The sequence below is a fragment of the Dama dama genome, chromosome 9 (genome assembly GCF_033118175.1).
Source record: "Dama dama isolate Ldn47 chromosome 9, ASM3311817v1, whole genome shotgun sequence".
Taxonomy (NCBI): Eukaryota; Metazoa; Chordata; class Mammalia; order Artiodactyla; family Cervidae; genus Dama; species Dama dama.
The window spans coordinates 97,113,283-97,131,692 of NC_083689.1; the positions used below are offsets into that span (position 1 = coordinate 97,113,283).

Genomic DNA, 18,410 nt, shown 5'->3' on the forward strand with positions numbered 1-18,410 from the left:
GGTTCATTTTTCTATTCTTTTATCAGGTTTAATATTAAAATATCTGCATTTTATATTAGATTTAAATGGATGAATTTTCTGGAGCATATATTTCCTTCTATACCATATTCATACAAGACTAGCAATCTTTTATAAAAGTTGCCAAAGGTTTATGTAAATAGCTGAAAACTGTCCTACCATCTGTTATCTACAGAGTGTTTGAAGCTGGAAGATAAGACTGTGGCACAGACATTTAAAAAAAAAAAAAGAGCGAGAGAGAGAGAGAGATTTGGAGGAAATAGATAATTTGAATGTGATAGTAGTTGATCTTTATATGAGAGGATACAAATAGCCTATCTTTGTTGGTTTCCATTTTCTATCTTAAAAAATAAAAATTGTGATTTTTATGATATTTCAGAATGTATAAAAACACTGACAAATTTTATAACTTATGTAGATTAATTTTTAGAGTTTCAGACAGTGACAAAACTGTTTTCCTTTGGGACTTTATAACACACACCTTATCATGTCCTTCTTCCCCTTTTCTGACCAACTTCATGTAGTTTTTCTTAGTGAATTAAAGGACTATCAGAAGACATTTCCAGGGGCTATTCCCATAGTTCCTGAGTCTCATGGTATCATTATAGTACAGGTTCTATATACCCTTTAGTACAGACATACTAAATCAGGTTACCCACAGTCCATTGCTGTCCTCTATGTCAAAATTCAAGGAAAAATCAAATAATAGCCATCAACAATCCTAAGCTGTTCTTGAAAAATGTGACCTTGAAGACCATATGAAATGAACGCATTTAAAATAAAGTTAACTGAAAGGAAGCATGCAGCTTAAGAAAAAGTAGAGCAGATATATTTAGCAAACAGAATTCAGCAACACATAAAAAAACTCATACACCATGATCAAGTTGGGTTAATTCCAGGGATGCAAGGATTCTTCAATATATGCAGATCAATCAATATGATACACCATGTTAACAAATTGAGAGATTAAAAACCATATGATCATCTCAATAGATGCAGAAAAGGCCTTTGACAAAATTTAACACCTATTTATGGTTAAAACTCTTCAAAAAATGGGCATAGAAGGAAGCTACCTCAACCTAGTAAAGGCCATATATGATAAGCCTACAACAAACATTATTCTCAATGGTGAAAAACTGAAAGCACTCCCCCTAAGATCAGGAACAAGACAAGGGTGTCCACTTTTGCCACTATCATTCAACACAGTTCTGGAAGTTCTAGCTACAGCAGTCAGAGAAGAAAAAGAAATGAAAGGAATCCAGATCAAAAAAGAAGTAAAGCTCTCACTGTTTGCAGATGACATAATGTTGTACATAGAAAACCCTAAAGATTGTATCAGAAAATTACTAGAGCTAATCAGTGAATTTAGCAAAGTAGCAGGATACAAAATCAATACACAGAAATCACTTGCATTTCTATATACTAACAATGAAAAATCAGAAAGAACAATTAAGGAATCAATTCCACTCACCACTGCAACAAAAAGAATTAAAGAATCTAAGAATAAGCTTACCTAAGGAAATGAAATAACTGTACACAGAAAATTAGAAGACACTAATGAAAGAAATCAAAGATGACATAAACAGATGGAGAGACATTCCATGTTCCTGGGTAGGAAGAATCAATATTGTGAAAGTGACTATACTACCAGATTCAAGATTCAACGGCAATCCCTATCAAATTAGCAATGGCATTTTTCACAGAAATAGAACAAAAAATTTCACAATTCATATGGAAACTCAAAAGACCCCCAATAGCCAAAGCAGTCTTGAGAAAGAAGAATGGAGCAGGAGGAATCAACCTTCCTGGCTTCAGGTTATACTACAAAGCTACAGTCATCAAGACAGTATGGTACTGGCACAAAAACAGAAATACAGACCAATGGAACAAGATAGGAAGCCCAGAAATAAACCCATGCACCTATGGGAACCTTATTTTTGACAAAGGAGGCAAGAATATACAATGGGGCAAAGACAGCCTCTTCAATAAATGGTGCTGGGAAAACTGGACAGCTACAAGTAAAAGAATGAAGTTAGAACACTTCTTAACACCATACACAAAGATAAACTCAAAATGGACTAAAGACCTAAGTGTAAGACCAGAAACTGTAAAACTCTTAGAAGAAAATATAGGCAGAACACTCAATGACGTAAATCAAAGCAAGATCCTCTATGTCCCGCCTCCTATAGTAACAGAAATAAAAACAAAAGTAAACAAATGGGACTTGATTGAACTTAAAAGCTTTTGCACAGCAAAGGAAGCTATAAGCAAGGTGAAAAGAAAACCTTCAGAATGGGAGAAACTAGTAGCAAATGAAATAACTGACAAAGGATTAATTTCCAAAATATACAAGCAGCTCATTTACAACTCAATACCAGAAAAACAAACAACCCAATCAGAACGTGGGGAAAAGACCTAAACAGACATTTCTCCAAAGAAGACATACAGATGGATAACAAACACATGAAAAGATGCTCAACATCGCTCATTATTAGAGAAATGCAAATCACAACTAGAATGAGAAATCACCTCACACCGGTCAGAATGGCCCTCATCAAAAAGTCTACAATTAATGTTGGAAAGGGTGTGAAGAAAAGGGAACACTCTTGCACTGTTGGTGGGAATGTAAATTGATACAGCCACTGTGGAAGACAGTATGGAGATTCCTTAAAAAACTAGGACTAAAACCACCATATGAGCCAGCAATCCCACTCCTAGGCATATACCCTGAGGAAACCAAAATTGAAAAAGACACATGTGCTCCATTGTTCATTGCAGCACTATTTAAAATAGCTAGAACGTGGAAGCAACCTAGATGTCCATCAACAGATGAATGGATAAAGAAGTTGTGGTACATATACACAATGGAATATTACTCAGCCATAAAAAGGAACACATTTGAGTCAGTTCTAATGAGGTGGATGAACCTGGAACCTATTATACAGAGTGAAGTGAGTCAGAAAGAGAAAGATAAATACTGTATTCTAATACATTTATATGGAATCTAGAAAAATGGTACTGAAGAACTTATTTACAGGGCAACAGTGGAGAAACAGACATAGAGAATAGACTTATGGACATGGGCAGGGGGGAGAGGGTGAGATGTATGGAAAGAGTACTATGGAAACTTACGTTACCATCTGTAAAATAGATAGCCAATGGGAACTTGCTGCACGTCTCAGGAAACTCAAACAGGGGCTCTGTATCAACCTAGATGGCGGGGGGGGCGGGGGAGGGGATGGGGGAGGGAGGGGGAGAGGGAGGTTCAAAAGGGAGGGGCTATATGTGCACCTATGGATGATTCATATTGAAGTTTGACAGAAAACAGCAAAATTCTGTAAAGCAATTTTCCTTCAATAAAAATAAATTAAAAAAAAAAGAAAAAGTAGAGCAGACATAAGCATTTCTAATGGCTGTGGGAAATACTGTAACTAATATAAAATCATTGACGCAGTTTAGAAAAGGAATCATTCCCATATTTGAAGTGCTAATGAATACTGATCTTGATTAGTGCTAGTTTACTTTTTGATTGCATTATACATATTGGCTTTTATCCACTAGAATTAAGCAATACTAATTCCAGACAATGAAATTTCAAGCCAAGTGACTTGATTTATTTCAAATTATTATTATTATTTTAATTACCTGGCTTTTCAGCCAAAGAACAGTATTTTTTCCAGGATGACCTGGCAGAATAAAAAGAAGTCTACGATTAAACATTAGCCAGAAGTTTTCTAATCAACATGAAATCATTGCCAAATGATGTATATATACACATAAATATGTATATATATATACTCTCACACAGACATGATATAAATTAATATACATTAATTGAGCTCCAGGAGGCAGTGATGGACATGGAAGCCTGGTGTGCTGCAGTCCATGTGGCTGCAAAGAATTGGACATGACTGAACAACTGAACTGAACTGAATATACATTATATCTGAGGTGCTTAAAGATGATTAAATTTTACATTTTTTCTCTAAAATTTTGTCAAGAAGTAGAGGAAATATTAACGGTGAAAAGGAAATTGAGGTCAGAAAGAACTGATGCCTACAGTTTTTTCCCTTTACTGCCTTAGAAGGACACTTAGAGGCTGTATGTGCTTGAAATATTGACTACAGAGATGCTTCTAAATGTTGTTCTCCTGAAATTAAAAATCCCTTATTTTCTCTTTTTTATAGAAATGAGTTCATTATATGTTTTGTTGAATCCAAATATTTTAGAAATCATTTGATATCTTATATTTTCAAAGTCTCTGTAATACTAATATAAAATACAATATGAGTGTTTTGAAATGAATTCTTTTCTCAGCAGTAATGCACCTAAGCTAATTTCACGGTTTAGTTCTTAGGAAACAATGGTTATGTCACTAGGCTACTTCACCTACAAATAAAACTTTATCAATAAATTTTATTCTGCTTGATGATGGATACTGATTATTTTCAGCAACTACAAGACACAATATCAATGTTAAGAGTAAAAGATACTCAGTGTTATCAGAATGTCTGCTTATATATACTGAAAGGATCATAACGTATTTAAGAAGAAAGCAAATCCCACTTCTGGTGTAGGAGCTGTAATGATTAAGTATGGTTGTTTTTATTTCTTAGATCTCATTGCCATTCCTGACTTTGCAAGTGGAGCCATGGAAAACTGGGGCCTCATCACGTACAGAGAGACGTCGCTGCTCTTTGACCCCAAGACCTCTTCTACTTCTGATAAACTATGGGTCACCAAGGTGATAGCCCATGAACTAGCACACCAGGTACCTGGCTCTCACGGCATTCTCTCAGGGTCGGTTCCAAAGAGCATCATGCAGAACACCCCCAGTATTCCCCAAACAATGTAAGATCATGTCATTTTATTTCCAGGGGGCACCTTAGGGATCATCAAACTAAATACTATATGTCAAGTAGCAGAATGTTCAACCTCTAGACTATGGGTCTCATACCAGAATTTTATCACAGGAGAACTGGCCACTATGTCCTCTAAAACTTTTCTATGCACAAAGCCTCCAAATGTCTTTTAGTAAAGAAGGGTGAAGATCACAGACGTACATAAGACACAGTATTAGAAACCCCTACAAATAGAGATTTTTATTATTTCCCCATACACTCTCTAATACAGTGACATTCCAGTCTAGGGTAAAATCAGGCTCCCTGCAATTGGAATTTGTGATTATTTGGCCATAATGAAGTATTTCAAGTCCATGTACTCCCAGGCTACTGACCCTGGACACACTACCTACCTTTTTAAACTTCAGTGTCCTCATCTATAAAATGAAGTTCATAATAGCTCCTGCTTCTTGAATCTGTTGTGAGGATTGCAGATGAGTGTCTGTCTGTCACACACTAGGTACTCAGTAAGGGCTAGCTAGTAACAGTAGAGACAATGACCACCACTGCCACCATTTCTTACAGAATAAGATTTCCAAGGCCTGCTTATCAACCCAGCGTTACATACAATTATGAGACAGTAAAATTAGCTCTTCAGATACCAGAGACTTTTTTCATTCTGTTTTATTTCTGCAAGTTCCCTGTTATGCAGTGAATTATTAAAGACATTGGAAATTCTCTTTCACCATACAGGCACATATCATTCAATTGTAGAAGCTGGTAAAATCTCTTACTCTTTAATTTTTAACTTTACCCTTTATCATGACCATCATAATAAGAGGGGTTGTTTGTTTGTTTTAAGCAGCAAGCTTAAGCGCGGAGCCATGCTCAGCGCTGTACTTTGAGAACATACGAACAGTTTCCTCTGGTTTAGCATCTTCCCTCTGGCTCATCTTAGGGGTTTGGATTATTAGTCACTGGGAGCTCTAAAGCACTTATCTGAGTCTGGGGATTCCTAATTTTCTACCCAGAGTTCATAGGGAAGTAAGCAGAGAGCTCTCCTTTGGAGGCTCCATGCTGCCGTAAGGCCTTCCTTTGAAAGCTTCTCTTTCCTGAAGACGCAGAGTCCAGGGCTGAAGCAGCAGGCCCCACTGGAGTTTCTGCCTTGACTGTTTTGTCTTCCCATCCGTCTCCATCTGGCCATGTCAGCCCTCCGCATAAAGCCCTGGCAAAGACTCTCAATGCCAGGTTAGTCAAGGATCCACAGGGTGTCATATGAGGCCCAGATAACCCAGCTCCCAGCCACCTCTCCAGTCTCATCTCTGAACGACGCCTTGGCATTAGCCACCCCGGACAACCTGCCATTACCTGGACAGGACAGGTCGCATCACTTCTCTGTGCTTTTCTTCCTGCTACCTGATCTGCTTAGAGCGCACCCCACTTCCAACATTCCTGGGGCCCACTTCTAAGACTCAGGAAGTGAATCATTTCCCAGTTATCCTACACACTCTCTCAGCAAAACTGACTTTTTCCTTCTGGAATCCTTGCTGCCTCTTGTACAGACATAAATCATAGTGCCAATAACATTTTATTGCATATATACGTCTACTGGTTGACCTCCATCATCTGTATTAAGGTAGTGGCTCTATTACGTACATCTATGTATTTCTCCTATATAACCAGGTTCTTCGTTTGCTGCTTTTAAAAAAAAAAAAAAAGACCCTCTTATTACTATGGTCATGATAAAGGGTAAAGTTAAAAATTTAAAAATAAGAGATTTTACCACGGCATAGTGCCAGGAACATAGTAGATTCTCAATAGATATTCACTGAATGAATGAATGAATAAAATACTCTTCCTGACTGGTGAAATGACCATAACCAGCTTGAACTTCTTGTGTTCATCACTTCTCAAACTGAGGAAACACCCACCATTCCTCCTCACAGATGTCCTTCGGAAGATTGGTGCACATTTGCAATATGATCTGAAAGTTGTAAGACAAGGTATAGGGGTTGAGCAGTTTCTGGAAGCTATGGATCTAGTGATTTCTGTCCTATAACTATAACAAGGCTCTTCTGAATCTTAAAATCTTGTTATTTAAGCTTCCAATCCATCTGGAGACAGCACTCTTAAAATAGATAAACTAGAGACACACTAAAACAACAAAGGCCAAATAGGTAAAATATAATAATATATAAAAAAAATAATAATATTTAAAATGTGTTACAGATCAAATATAGGTCAAGGATAAATTTCTATTTAGCTTATCTTTTTGTATCCTTTTAATTTATATATATGTAAAATCTCAGACTTTTATTTACACTAGTGGCTAAACTGATCTCTAGAAGTAAATTGGGACAGAGGTCAACAACTACATTTGCTCATTAGTAATATTATGTAATGATCTGAAAGTCCTAAATGAATTCTTATCCTTTTAAGTAACTGCTACTTAATATAAAAAGATGACTTCATCAAGAATATTTTGGCTTATATTTCTCCTTAGACCCTCACTGTAAGTCAATGACAGAGATTATACTTACCATGCAAAATGTCTCTTCCTTAATAATTCTCTTCCTTAATATTGAGCCTAATATCTAGGAAATATAGGGAGGATATAATGGAAGGTAGGGCATTGGAGGCAATGTGGACACAAAAGAAGTAAGTGAAATAAGCAAAAATGTGGTGGTGAGGGGAGAAGGCAGGGAAACCAGGAGAAAGACGCTGTGCAGAGAGAAAGGGGTAGTAAAGACAGAGAAAAGGCCTCAACTAGTAAAAAAGAAGTTACTGCCCATTGTATTTTTTTGCTACAGTTAATAATTTTTTATATTTGTTTGACACTGAGTTTTTATCTCCCAGTGGTTTGGTAACCTGGTTACAATGGAATGGTGGAATGATATTTGGCTCAATGAAGGTTTTGCAAGATACATGGAACTTATCTCTCTCAACATCACATATCCAGAACTACAGTTTGTAAGTCGCAACTTTGTATATCATACTATACGTCCTAAGAAATCATTAATTTACTATTATAATTTTTAGAAAGTGCCAAAGAGAACACGGCATTGTGTTTTTGAATCTGTGGTATTTTCTTTTGTATAAACAGATTGTATTGGTTTGCTAGGGCTGCCATGACAAAATTCCACAGACTGGGTGGCTTAAGCCAGTTTATTTTCTCACAGATCTGGAGGTTGTCTGGCTTCAAAATTCTCCAAATTGCCAAAAAAAAAAAAAAATATTTCAGGCATTATTCTATATTTATCCAAGAGTCTGTAAGCAATATGTGTGTTAACATAATGAATTCTAAGATGGTGCTTCCCTGATGGTCCAAATGGTAAAGAATCTGCCTGCAATGCAGCAGACCAGTGTTGAGAAAAATCTCTGGGTTGGGGAAATCTCCTGGAGAAGGGCATAGCAACCCACTCCAGTATTCTTGCCTGGAGAATCCCATGGACAGGGGAGCCTGGCGGGCTACGGTTCATAGGGTCGAAAAGTGTCCAACATGACTGAAGCCACTTAGCAAGCCCGAAGGGGGTCTGAACTACACATAACAAGGTAGTGCTAACTAGTAATGGATAATTAGCTCTTTGGGGTAAATATTTGGTCCAGCACAGTTACAGATAGACATGGATTCAAAGTCAGCATCCTTTTATTTCTTTTTGCTATGTGCTGAGTCTGTGGTTTAATCCAGAAGTTTCATGCATTCTCACTTATAAAATGTGTACAATGCCTCTTCCTTGCAGAGTGTTGAAAGGACTGCAGATGAGGAATATAAGAGCCTGACACATAAGCACATGCTGACTAAATGGGAACCTTTGTTTTATTTCTGTATCCAAGGACTTTGTTCATGGGAAACATTCAGGCAGTGTCTGAGGAAATATCACATTTAGACCTTTAACAAAATATAGAATTGGTGAAAGGGGACTATATCAGGGGAAAGAAACATTTTGTAAGAAATATTGTTTGCATACTTACTCCTGAGAATATCTTACTAAACCTAGCATCTTTACTACTGCTTTGAGTGTCAAATGGAAACTGAAGAAACAAATGCTTTCTCCTGTTTAGGATGACAATTTTTCGAACACATGCTTTGAAGTCATTAAAAGAGATTCACTAAATTCATCCCATCCTATCTCCAATCAAGCAAAAACTCCTACTCAAATACAGGAAATGTTTGATGCTGTTTCCTACAACAAGGTAGGAGATGATGTGGGCCAGGTAGTAAATAAATGCCCTGCCCTGAGAGAAGTATAATGATGTTAGTACATCAACAGTTGTTGGTGCCGGATTACTTCTGTGTCGCTTTTTGTCTTACGTGCTGCTCATTTATCAGACATTACACATGTTCCATGGCATGTAAGCTTCCTTTAAGAACATATGCTACCCTTTACCTTCTTTTTCTTTGTGTTTTTAATCTAGGGAGCTTGTATTTTGAACATGCTCAAGGATTTTCTGAGTGAGGAGACATTCAGGAAAGGAATTATTCACTACTTAAAGAAGTTCAGCTATAGAAATGCTAAGAATGATGATTTGTGGCACAGTCTATCAAACGTAAGTCATTGGTTGGGTTACAGGAGACTGCTGGTAAGCCTAAACAGTGACAAGCTAATTATGAAGGCTTATAAACAGTTATATTGTCAGGCAACGGATGTTTATTCCACTTGCCACACTGCCTGGGTTAAGCAGGCCGCACCTGTCTATTTCCTTGGCATCTTGCTAAACCAAGATGCTACACTAGCTTAGCCCTGGGGGTTTGGTATTTGACCTGCTTCTCTTTGGTTTCCCTCTTCTGGTTAACCCTACATTTTGTCTTCTGTTTCCAAACCTTTCATGACTTTGTAATTCCTTCATGTAACTCGTCATCTTCTCTTCCCAAATGTAAGCTTAAACTCTACTTGTTCAACTTGATGTCCCAGCCAGTATTCAGTTGAGTGAGACCCACCTGCTCCCTCATGCAAGAAATCCTGCTCATCCCTGTCGTCACGCCTTTGTTTCTGGTGCTCTTGCTGCCCGAAGTGTACTTGCTCCTTTGCAACAACTCAAGTGCGGTCCATCTTTTGAGATCCAGCTGAGGGTTCACCTCCCTCTCATAGCCAGCTCCAGCACTCACTGCCTTTCTGCTGAATACCTAGAAGTGCACTTATGAATCTCTTCCAGCCAGTGACGTCCTCTTTTATTGGCTTCCATTGATTTAATGATAACAGTGATAATAATAAACAAAATCTGCTTAAGAGAAAGAATCATGTCAGGCCCCTAGTATTCTGTTGATCCTATAATCATGGTTAAGAGACGGCGAATGATTGATTAAAGAATATATGGTCTCTTTGTCATTGGGATTCATGTAGGATAGTAGGTAAGAGAAAGAGAAACCATGCAGTCAACTCAGATGATTCTAATAATTACTCAAACATTTTTAGATTTTCAAATGCCAGTACTTTTTAATAGAAATAATAAACTGGCAAAGCTTGTGCCTGCAAGTAGAAATACCCTAAGCCATTGTATACAAAAGAGGTCCTCTCTTCTTTGTAAGCACTTTTGTCCCAGGGGTAATAATAATATTGTTCAATATTTGTACAGCACGTCATAGTTTAAAAAAAATCATACACATTATCTTCTTTGATTTCTCTGTGCCCTCATTAAGTCTGGATCCTTAAGGTTTAACTTATGTGTGATTTGGGGGTCAAAGAAGCAAATGCAAGTAATTAAAATTTCACAGTAGCTCAAAACTTTTACTGACATTCTTGAAAACCCTAAAAGGGATCAACCACACCATCCTTTGTAATACTTATAAAAAGGCTCTTTCTCGCAGCTTCCCTGGTGGTTCAGTGGTAAAGACTACACCTGCCAATGCAGGAGACACAGCTTTGATCCCTGATCCAGGAAGATCCCACGAGCTGCGGAGCAACTGAGCTCACGTACCACAACTACTGAGTGTGTGCTCTAGCCCGGGAGCTGCAACTACCGAAGCCCACGTCCCTAGAGCCTGTGTCCTGAAGCAAGAGAAGCCTCCGCAGCGAGCAGCCCGCTCACTGCAACTCCAGAGTAGCCCCTGTTCACCGCAGCCAGGGAAAAGCCCACACAGCAATGCAGACCCAGGGCAGCCAAAAAACAAAAGTAAATTTTCAAAGAAGTCTCAAGAAAATGCTCTTTCTCCATCACCTCCTACAGGTGATCCAGATGATCTCATCCCGACTCTCTCCCAGGTTCTCAACAAGCTTTTCTTTTCATTGCTTTTCTCTCCCACCCATCTGCTTCCCTCCTCCTTTACAAGGGTGTGTGTGTGTGTGTGTGTGTGTGTGTGTAGACCTTGCCTGAGCCCTTTTTTTTCAAAGAGGAAGAATCCGTCTTTTGTGTGGTTAGTGAGTGGGAAGGGGATTAAAGGAGAGATTTGGCCAAGAATTACAGAACTCTTTTAGGCCAACTGTGTGAACACTTCTTTACTAATTTTTGTCACATCCTGCTTATTACCATCTCAAGAAGGAAAGGTAGCCAATCTTAACCCATTTTTTAAAATGGGTTTTCCCAAAAATGGGAAAACTAATGCTAATGAAGAGATTTATTCAAGATCTTATACAAGTGAGTGATGGAGTCGTTACTTAAAATCTGTCTCCTGACTCAGTCCAGTGTTCATTCTCTCAATGACATCACAACTTCTTCCTAGTTACTGGAGAGGTCTCCCATCTAACCTTCCCCTAAAGGTCCTAAATTCTTAGCTGACCCCTTTCTGATGTTAAATGAAACTGTGGCACAAAAATGATAAATTTTCCAAAATACCTAAATCAGCACGGTGTCACATAATATCAATTAAATATTTAAAAGGGTAACTTGTATGTATTTTTTATGAATTGCTATGCTCATCACATCTAGATGAATTACGTTTTCATACATTTATGCTAATAAATGTTTGCATTCATGTCAAATGTTCTTTTTAAGCGAATTCTCAGAGGCCAAATGGCAGTGCTCTTTTATTTTTGCTTTCTAGAATTGTTTAGAAAGTGATTCTACATCGAGTGGATTTTGTTATTCTGATTCCAAGAAGACAAGCAACACAGTAAGTAGAGAGAGACTTGGAGGGTGGAAGAGATTTGGCTCATCTCCAGACCTGGAGTGAGTCTGTAAAGTTGTCCAGCTGCCCCTTTAAAGAACTGGAGAGAAGGAAAAACTCCACAATTTTCCTTGAAACAAAGCTGACTGAAGAAGGAGTGCTCAGGCCATTAAGGGAGGGTGATGCTCTTACTACTATATTTTTGTTGTTATAATTCAGCTTTCCCACAATCCCACCAACGGCTAAAAATATCTCAGCTCAAAATTTCTCTGAGTGGTTATTGCTGCACTGGTATCCTCAGGGCTCTGCAAAATGCCAAACCAAATATGTTAGGTTTGGAAGTAGTATGAATGGCTTTCTTGAGGCCCCATCTTTTTGTTTACTTCTGGGAAGTTATTGGAACATTTTAGGAGAGAGAAAAAAAAATCAGTCATCATGGAAAAAAAAAGAAAGAAAGAAAAGGCAAACTTTAAAAAGCGTCATGGTAATCCCATCAAGTTATGGTTTCTAAAGGCAGATTTGGCATCATGCAGTGATCAGAAACCCATCCTAGAAGCTGTTAATAAAAAGCTAGAGGTTTTGTCCTCCACTCCATATACCTCTATTGATATAATATCGTTCTATTGGAATTTTAAAAAGAGACATTTCTTCCTAAACCTCTGGATTCCATCGTTAATGAAATGGAGGGTAGTTTTTGTTTTGTTTTGGTGGGTCTTTTATTCTTCTGTTTTGAAAGGGAGCAGAGAGGGGCCCCAGTCTCAAACCCTTCCTCTTGGCCTTTCTTGCCCTGTATTAACCCTCAAGCTCCCAGACACGTCCCCGCTTCAGGTAACTTTCCAGGAGCAGTGCTGGATGGGAAGGGAAGGGGCAGGTCCAGCCCAGGTTCTACATGGCGCCGCTGGGAGCCTGCAGTCGGAGTCCGCTCTTCCTGCCCAAGCCGTGTCCCTAGCATCCGAGGAGGTCTAAGTACCTGATCTCTCTCTGGCTTCTCTCCTGTGCCTCGGGTTACCAAAGTCACTTGTCGTTTCAGCTCGCGTTTCTGCGGGAAAATGTAGAGCTCAAGGAGATGATGGCTACATGGACTCTGCAGAAAGGCATCCCCCTCGTGGTGGTTAAACGAGAAGGGCGTTCCCTCAGACTGCAGCAAGAGCGCTTCTTGTCCGGGGTTTCCAAGGAGGACCCTGAATGGGGGACCCTGCAGGAAAGGTGCTTGCTTTTTGTTTGTCGGTCTAGTTTACCTCATTTCAGTTTACTCACAATTGCATCAGCTTTCTTTCAGCTTCTCTGGCAATTTTTTGGGATGCTATTTCTACATGGGACTTAATAGACTGACCTAGCCTTGCTAACAGCCTTAAAGAGCTTCAGGTGAGCCAGACTGCTTTGGTGAGCAGCATAGGCTTGCTAATCCTGCAGCCACCCTTAGGACCTCAGTTCTGATGCAGAAGGCCATTAGTTACATCTCTAATATAATATTCCCTGACTGTCTACTAGCCTTCTTTGCGCTGTGTGTGCTTAATTGCTCAGTTGTGTCCAACTCTTCAAAACCCCTTGGATTATAGCCCTCCAGGCTTCTCTGTCCATGGAATTTTCCAGGCAAGAATACTGGGCCCTAAAAAGTTGAGACTGACCCATACCTAGGAAAATAAGAAGTATGATAGCTATACATCTTATCAGAAAAGGCATTTCCTATGTGTTAAGTCATGGACTTCCCAGGTGGCACAGTGGTAAATAATCTGCCTGCCAATGCAAGAGATGAAGGTTCGATCCCTGGGTTGGGAAGATCCCCTGGAGTAGGAAATGGCAATTTGCTCTGATATTCTTACCTGGAAAATTTCATGGACAGAAGAGCCTGGTGAGTTACAGTCCATGGGATGGCACAGAAGAGCCCGACAGGCTACAGTCCATGGGGTCGCAAAAAGTCAGACATGACTGAGCACACACACACGTGTTAAATTAGATAAGACCTTCAGCTCCCTTTTCTTTTTTGGTAAGAGACTATAAATGTAATGTCTTAAAACATGATGTTCTTGGTAACAATAAAAGCAAATCCAATTACCCACTCTGTTACCTTGCTCACAAGCCTGTCCTAAGAAAATTTGTTAAAGGTTTTACTAAAATCAAGAAATTCAACACTGTCCACATTCCTCTGATCTCATTCAATAAGATGAATGAGATTAATTTGAAAAGAAATAATCCAAGTGAATCAGTGCTGGCTCTTATGATTATTATTTTTTTCTAAAATCTAGCTGTCTAAAAACAGCCATAGAATTTTTCTGAGAGTCAGAAGCAAACTCAAGGCCTTTAACACGTAGAATATGCCATTTTCCAATTTGATCTCATCAGATGTCTATTTCCATCCAACAGCAGCCCTTATGCCATTTATCAATGTATACATCCTTCCATTTCTCTGTATGCCCTTTTGAAGTCCAAACCTCAGAGAGCTTAAACAATTTGAAGCTTGGCAACACAGGCTGGAAAATTCAATGTTTGATTTATTATTGGGAAAGCAGGACTCACAATTCTGCAACTTATCAAAATGTCACGAGAGAGTTCAATAGTGTGAATGGCTCAGAATAAACAAGTATCTATGCAGTGATCTGTATTTTTCCTCTATCTGAAGCAGGATTTGGCTTTCTCTTATAAAATTATTGCCCTCTGATCCATGCTTATCCAAACTTGTGAATTGCTACTCTTTCTCTCTTTACTCCCAGGTGGGTTTATCTGGAAAAATCTCTGTCCTTCTAGAGCCAAAATCTATTCATGAATCTTGATCCATTACATCTTAGTGATATCTGTGTCTCTCTTTTTACCTTTTTGTGTAAATATTTCAACTGCTTTATTGATTATCGGTTCTCTGGATTGGCAGGTAGATTATTTCTTCTGACCTTTTATTAAATCGAGTCTGTGTCTGTTGTCTCTCTTTTACTATTTTAGGTTTTTCTGAGGATTAATGGGCATATCCTCAGTACTATTCTTTCTGTTTTATACCTACTGGTATTTTCAAGCATTTGATTTTATAGAGTTACTATAGCTAATATGGCTTACTACATTAGAGGAAATGAGCTCTAGAAGCAGCTAGAAATTAGTCAGGAAAAAATAGCTAATTTCAGTTATTTACCATGGAAAGGCCCTTGAAAAGTACCAGAGGCCTTTTCCTTCAATCTGTTCTGCTTCTCTGCTCTCTGCACTTGGCCAATGAGCAGCTCCTGACTCATTGCTGCTAGCTGACCACTTAGCAGGCGGGGGTTGAATGTGGATAGCTTCACTGAACAGAAGGATAAGTGGAAGAATCATGCTAGAATAAGATCTTTACCTTCTTGGGTTTCTTTCTACAGCTTAGATTTAGTTATTTGAATTACTATCAGACTGTGAGAATTTTTAGAAATGTGAAAGGAAGATTGATCTTTTTTTTCGTTTACTTAGAAGAAAACAATTAGCAGGAATTGTGGTGGTATAAAATCTAGACAGTAAATGTCACAGGTAATTGTGACAAGGCTCAACTAGGTATATATTTCTGCTCCTTCATAATCATTAAAGAATTTTTGCACACCCAAGGAACCGTTAGTCTTAGCCTGTAAAATTTATAAGGCCACTGATGTTGAAAGGACGGGTGATTAGGTGTCTTTTATAGCCTCTCTGAATCTGACAATGTGGACATTGAAATGGCCATTTATTTAGTCTGTAACAGTCTTTACTTTCTAACGTAGGTACCTTTGGCATATCCCAGTGACCTACTCCACGAGTTCCTCTAATGTGATTCACAGACACATTCTGAAATTGAAGACAGGTAATATGAACTAATTAGCCAAAAAAATCTTTTAATTCTGAAATTAAATGTGTTCTGAGCTATAGGGAGGACAGTTACTGTAGGTCAATCCAACAATGAAAGGTATATGTTTGAGGAAATTCTCATTTATCTATACCTATGTGTTACTAAAAGAACCCTTTAGCTAGAAACTCTGGGTTTTTAATTCATGGGAAAGTTTTCTTGTGTTTTTAGCACTTAGAGATGGGTTTCAAGAATTGATGGCGTCTGATCTTATGTCTTTTAATGTCTACTAATTCAGTGGGAAAAGGTGTTCACTTTAGAACTGATTGGCCCTGGATTCAAATCCTGATTCTGTCACCTATTGGATGTTTGGCCTTAAGAAAATTTTTTAACTCCTGAGCTTCAATCTTCTCATTTATTTTGAATGAGGACTAAGCCTCAGAGTTTTTGAGAGTATATAGTAAAGTTATTTTGCCACCTACTACAATGTCTAAAATATTAAAAATAATGTAATTTTATTTTCTCCTTTAAACACATCACTGAAATTTCAGAACGTTTCCCTCATAATCTCATGTTCAACCTGCAGTCCTTATTTTGCCCTGGATAAGAACTGGACAAATGGATCACCTACTTACATACACATATTTTAACATGCAGCACCCAAACCTTGAGACAAGGCTACCAGTAAATCAAACCAAACTCCAGTTGTGCTCATCATCTGGCTCACTGGGCTTCTGCATGCCTTTTAGACCCGCATACGCTGCTTTTGAGAACAGATTCATCAGTCCTTTTCCTAGGAATTAGTTTACTTATTAATTTAATAAGATCACCATTCCCAAAATAAGCCATCCAGCAGACTCTGAAAATAAGTATCACCATGAGTCTTCCAGAACTTTGTCTTCCCATTGATTTATTACTAATGATATGAAGAATACTTCTGGCGATATTCATGATGTGTTCTTTGATGAGGAAGTACCTATACCAATTTTCTCCTCCTAGATACTCTGGATTTGTCTGAGAAGACCAACTGGGTGAAATTCAATGTGGACTCAAATGGCTACTACATCGTTCATTATGAGGGACAAGGATGGGACGAGCTCATTACGTTGATGAATCAGAACCACACACTTCTCAGACCGAAGGACAGAATAGGCCTGATTCACGATGCGTTTCAGCTAGTGAGGTAACTCAAAACTTCAACTGATTTCACAGGAAATCACTGCTCCCTAACCAGATATGTTAGATTTCAAATCAAATGTTCAGTGTTGATCATTCATATGATATGGATTTGAATGGAGGTCAAATACTGGCCATGGGGTCAAAGCCTACCCACTGATGAAATATTTTCACTCACCTAATGTTTAAAAGTTTAATTCAACATTTCAAAATGTGGAGAAACATATGTAAAAACCCTGACTTCTGGAATCCCTTCAATAATGAGAAGATTTGGCAACTGTGGATCTTCGTTCCCACAGGGCAGCCATAGCGGAGGATGCAGTGGGCGGATCTTCCTTAAGCCAGGTCTGCACTTACCTCGGTACCCAAGTCCTAAATGATACACGTGAGGGTGTCCTTCACTCCCTTATGGTCGCCTCCAGCCATTTATGCTTTTGACCTCAGGTTTTAAATTGTTTATGCTAGAAGCTTGCTGTTTCACCAAATACTGACATAATCTGTTAGACAGAAGGTATAAATATGGTTATAATCTTTGTAATCTTAAAATGTGGTGCACAAGCCATTCCTTACTTTGCTCACATCAGGGAAATCAATATGAAATTGGTAGAAAAATTAAGGAAGAATTGGCTACTTCTGTTTATTCCTCTTTAGACTTTCCTGGAAAGTTACAATATTTTCTTTCCCTTTTCCTACTTGTCATCAATGGAATAATAGGTAGAATAAATCAAGTCACCAGGTCACTGGTGGAAAAAAGTTGGGGATCCGGTGACATATATGCTCTGTAAATTTTTCCTATTCTGAGAATTACTTTAATGCACTCATTTGATTCAGTGTGACATTCTTTTCTTTCACATGCTTTTTTAGGTCAAATTAAGCAAACGTAACCAGCAAAACATCTCTCAAGCAGAGCTTCTCTGTACAACAGAATTCCCTAGTTAGAAAAGGAAGAGGATTGGGAGCTTAACCCCCCAGCCCCAAAGGTCTCAGGAGTATCATGAGCTGTCCTACTTCTGACTGGATGCATGCGAGACCAACTGAGAAGCAGACTATGGTTAGTTCAGGGAGGTTTGTTTGCTCAAAGGAGAAACTCGGAGATGATTGCAAAGAAAATAGATTAAAATTTTAAAACTAGGCAGAATGAAGAATATTGACAACTCAGAATACAAAAGCCAATCTTTCTAGCAGCTGAAAGTCTTTTTATGCTGTTTCTAGCCTATAAATTTATGGGTACTCTCAATTTAGCAGCAGGAACCCTGTAGTTATTGATGTATCAGAGGAAAAGCAATCATCATTTCTGTACCAACGATAGGTTAGTGAAGTCCTGAGTACAAATTTTGTCTTAAAACAGGTCACCTACCAATATGCACTACCTCTTATTGTTTGACCTTGGACAAGCTATGTAACCTTTTTAAACCTAAATTTTCTAGTCTTCAAAACTTTTTTAGTCTTTAAAACTCCAATAATAATAGTGTCTCTCATAGGAGGTTGTTTTGAGGGTTGCACAAGGTAATGTAGATCCAGCACTGAATACAGTAATAAATGCCCAATAAATGGCAGCTGTGAG

The 18,410-nt window shown here is 38.4% G+C and overlaps 1 protein-coding gene across 1 annotated transcript in view; it reads left to right on the plus strand.

Moving 5' to 3' along the window:
* The window catches only part of ERAP2 (endoplasmic reticulum aminopeptidase 2), a 43,760-nt gene that overhangs the window by 13,474 nt on the left and 11,876 nt on the right, over window positions 1-18,410 (plus strand). Inside the window, exons 6-13 of the mRNA XM_061152065.1 lie at window positions 4,635-4,789; window positions 7,716-7,829; window positions 8,922-9,053; window positions 9,276-9,407; window positions 11,839-11,907; window positions 12,932-13,107; window positions 15,609-15,688; window positions 16,670-16,853. Of these exons, the coding sequence (XP_061008048.1) occupies window positions 4,635-4,789; window positions 7,716-7,829; window positions 8,922-9,053; window positions 9,276-9,407; window positions 11,839-11,907; window positions 12,932-13,107; window positions 15,609-15,688; window positions 16,670-16,853 (1,042 nt within the window). The remainder of the gene's footprint in view (window positions 1-4,634; window positions 4,790-7,715; window positions 7,830-8,921; window positions 9,054-9,275; window positions 9,408-11,838; window positions 11,908-12,931; window positions 13,108-15,608; window positions 15,689-16,669; window positions 16,854-18,410) is intronic.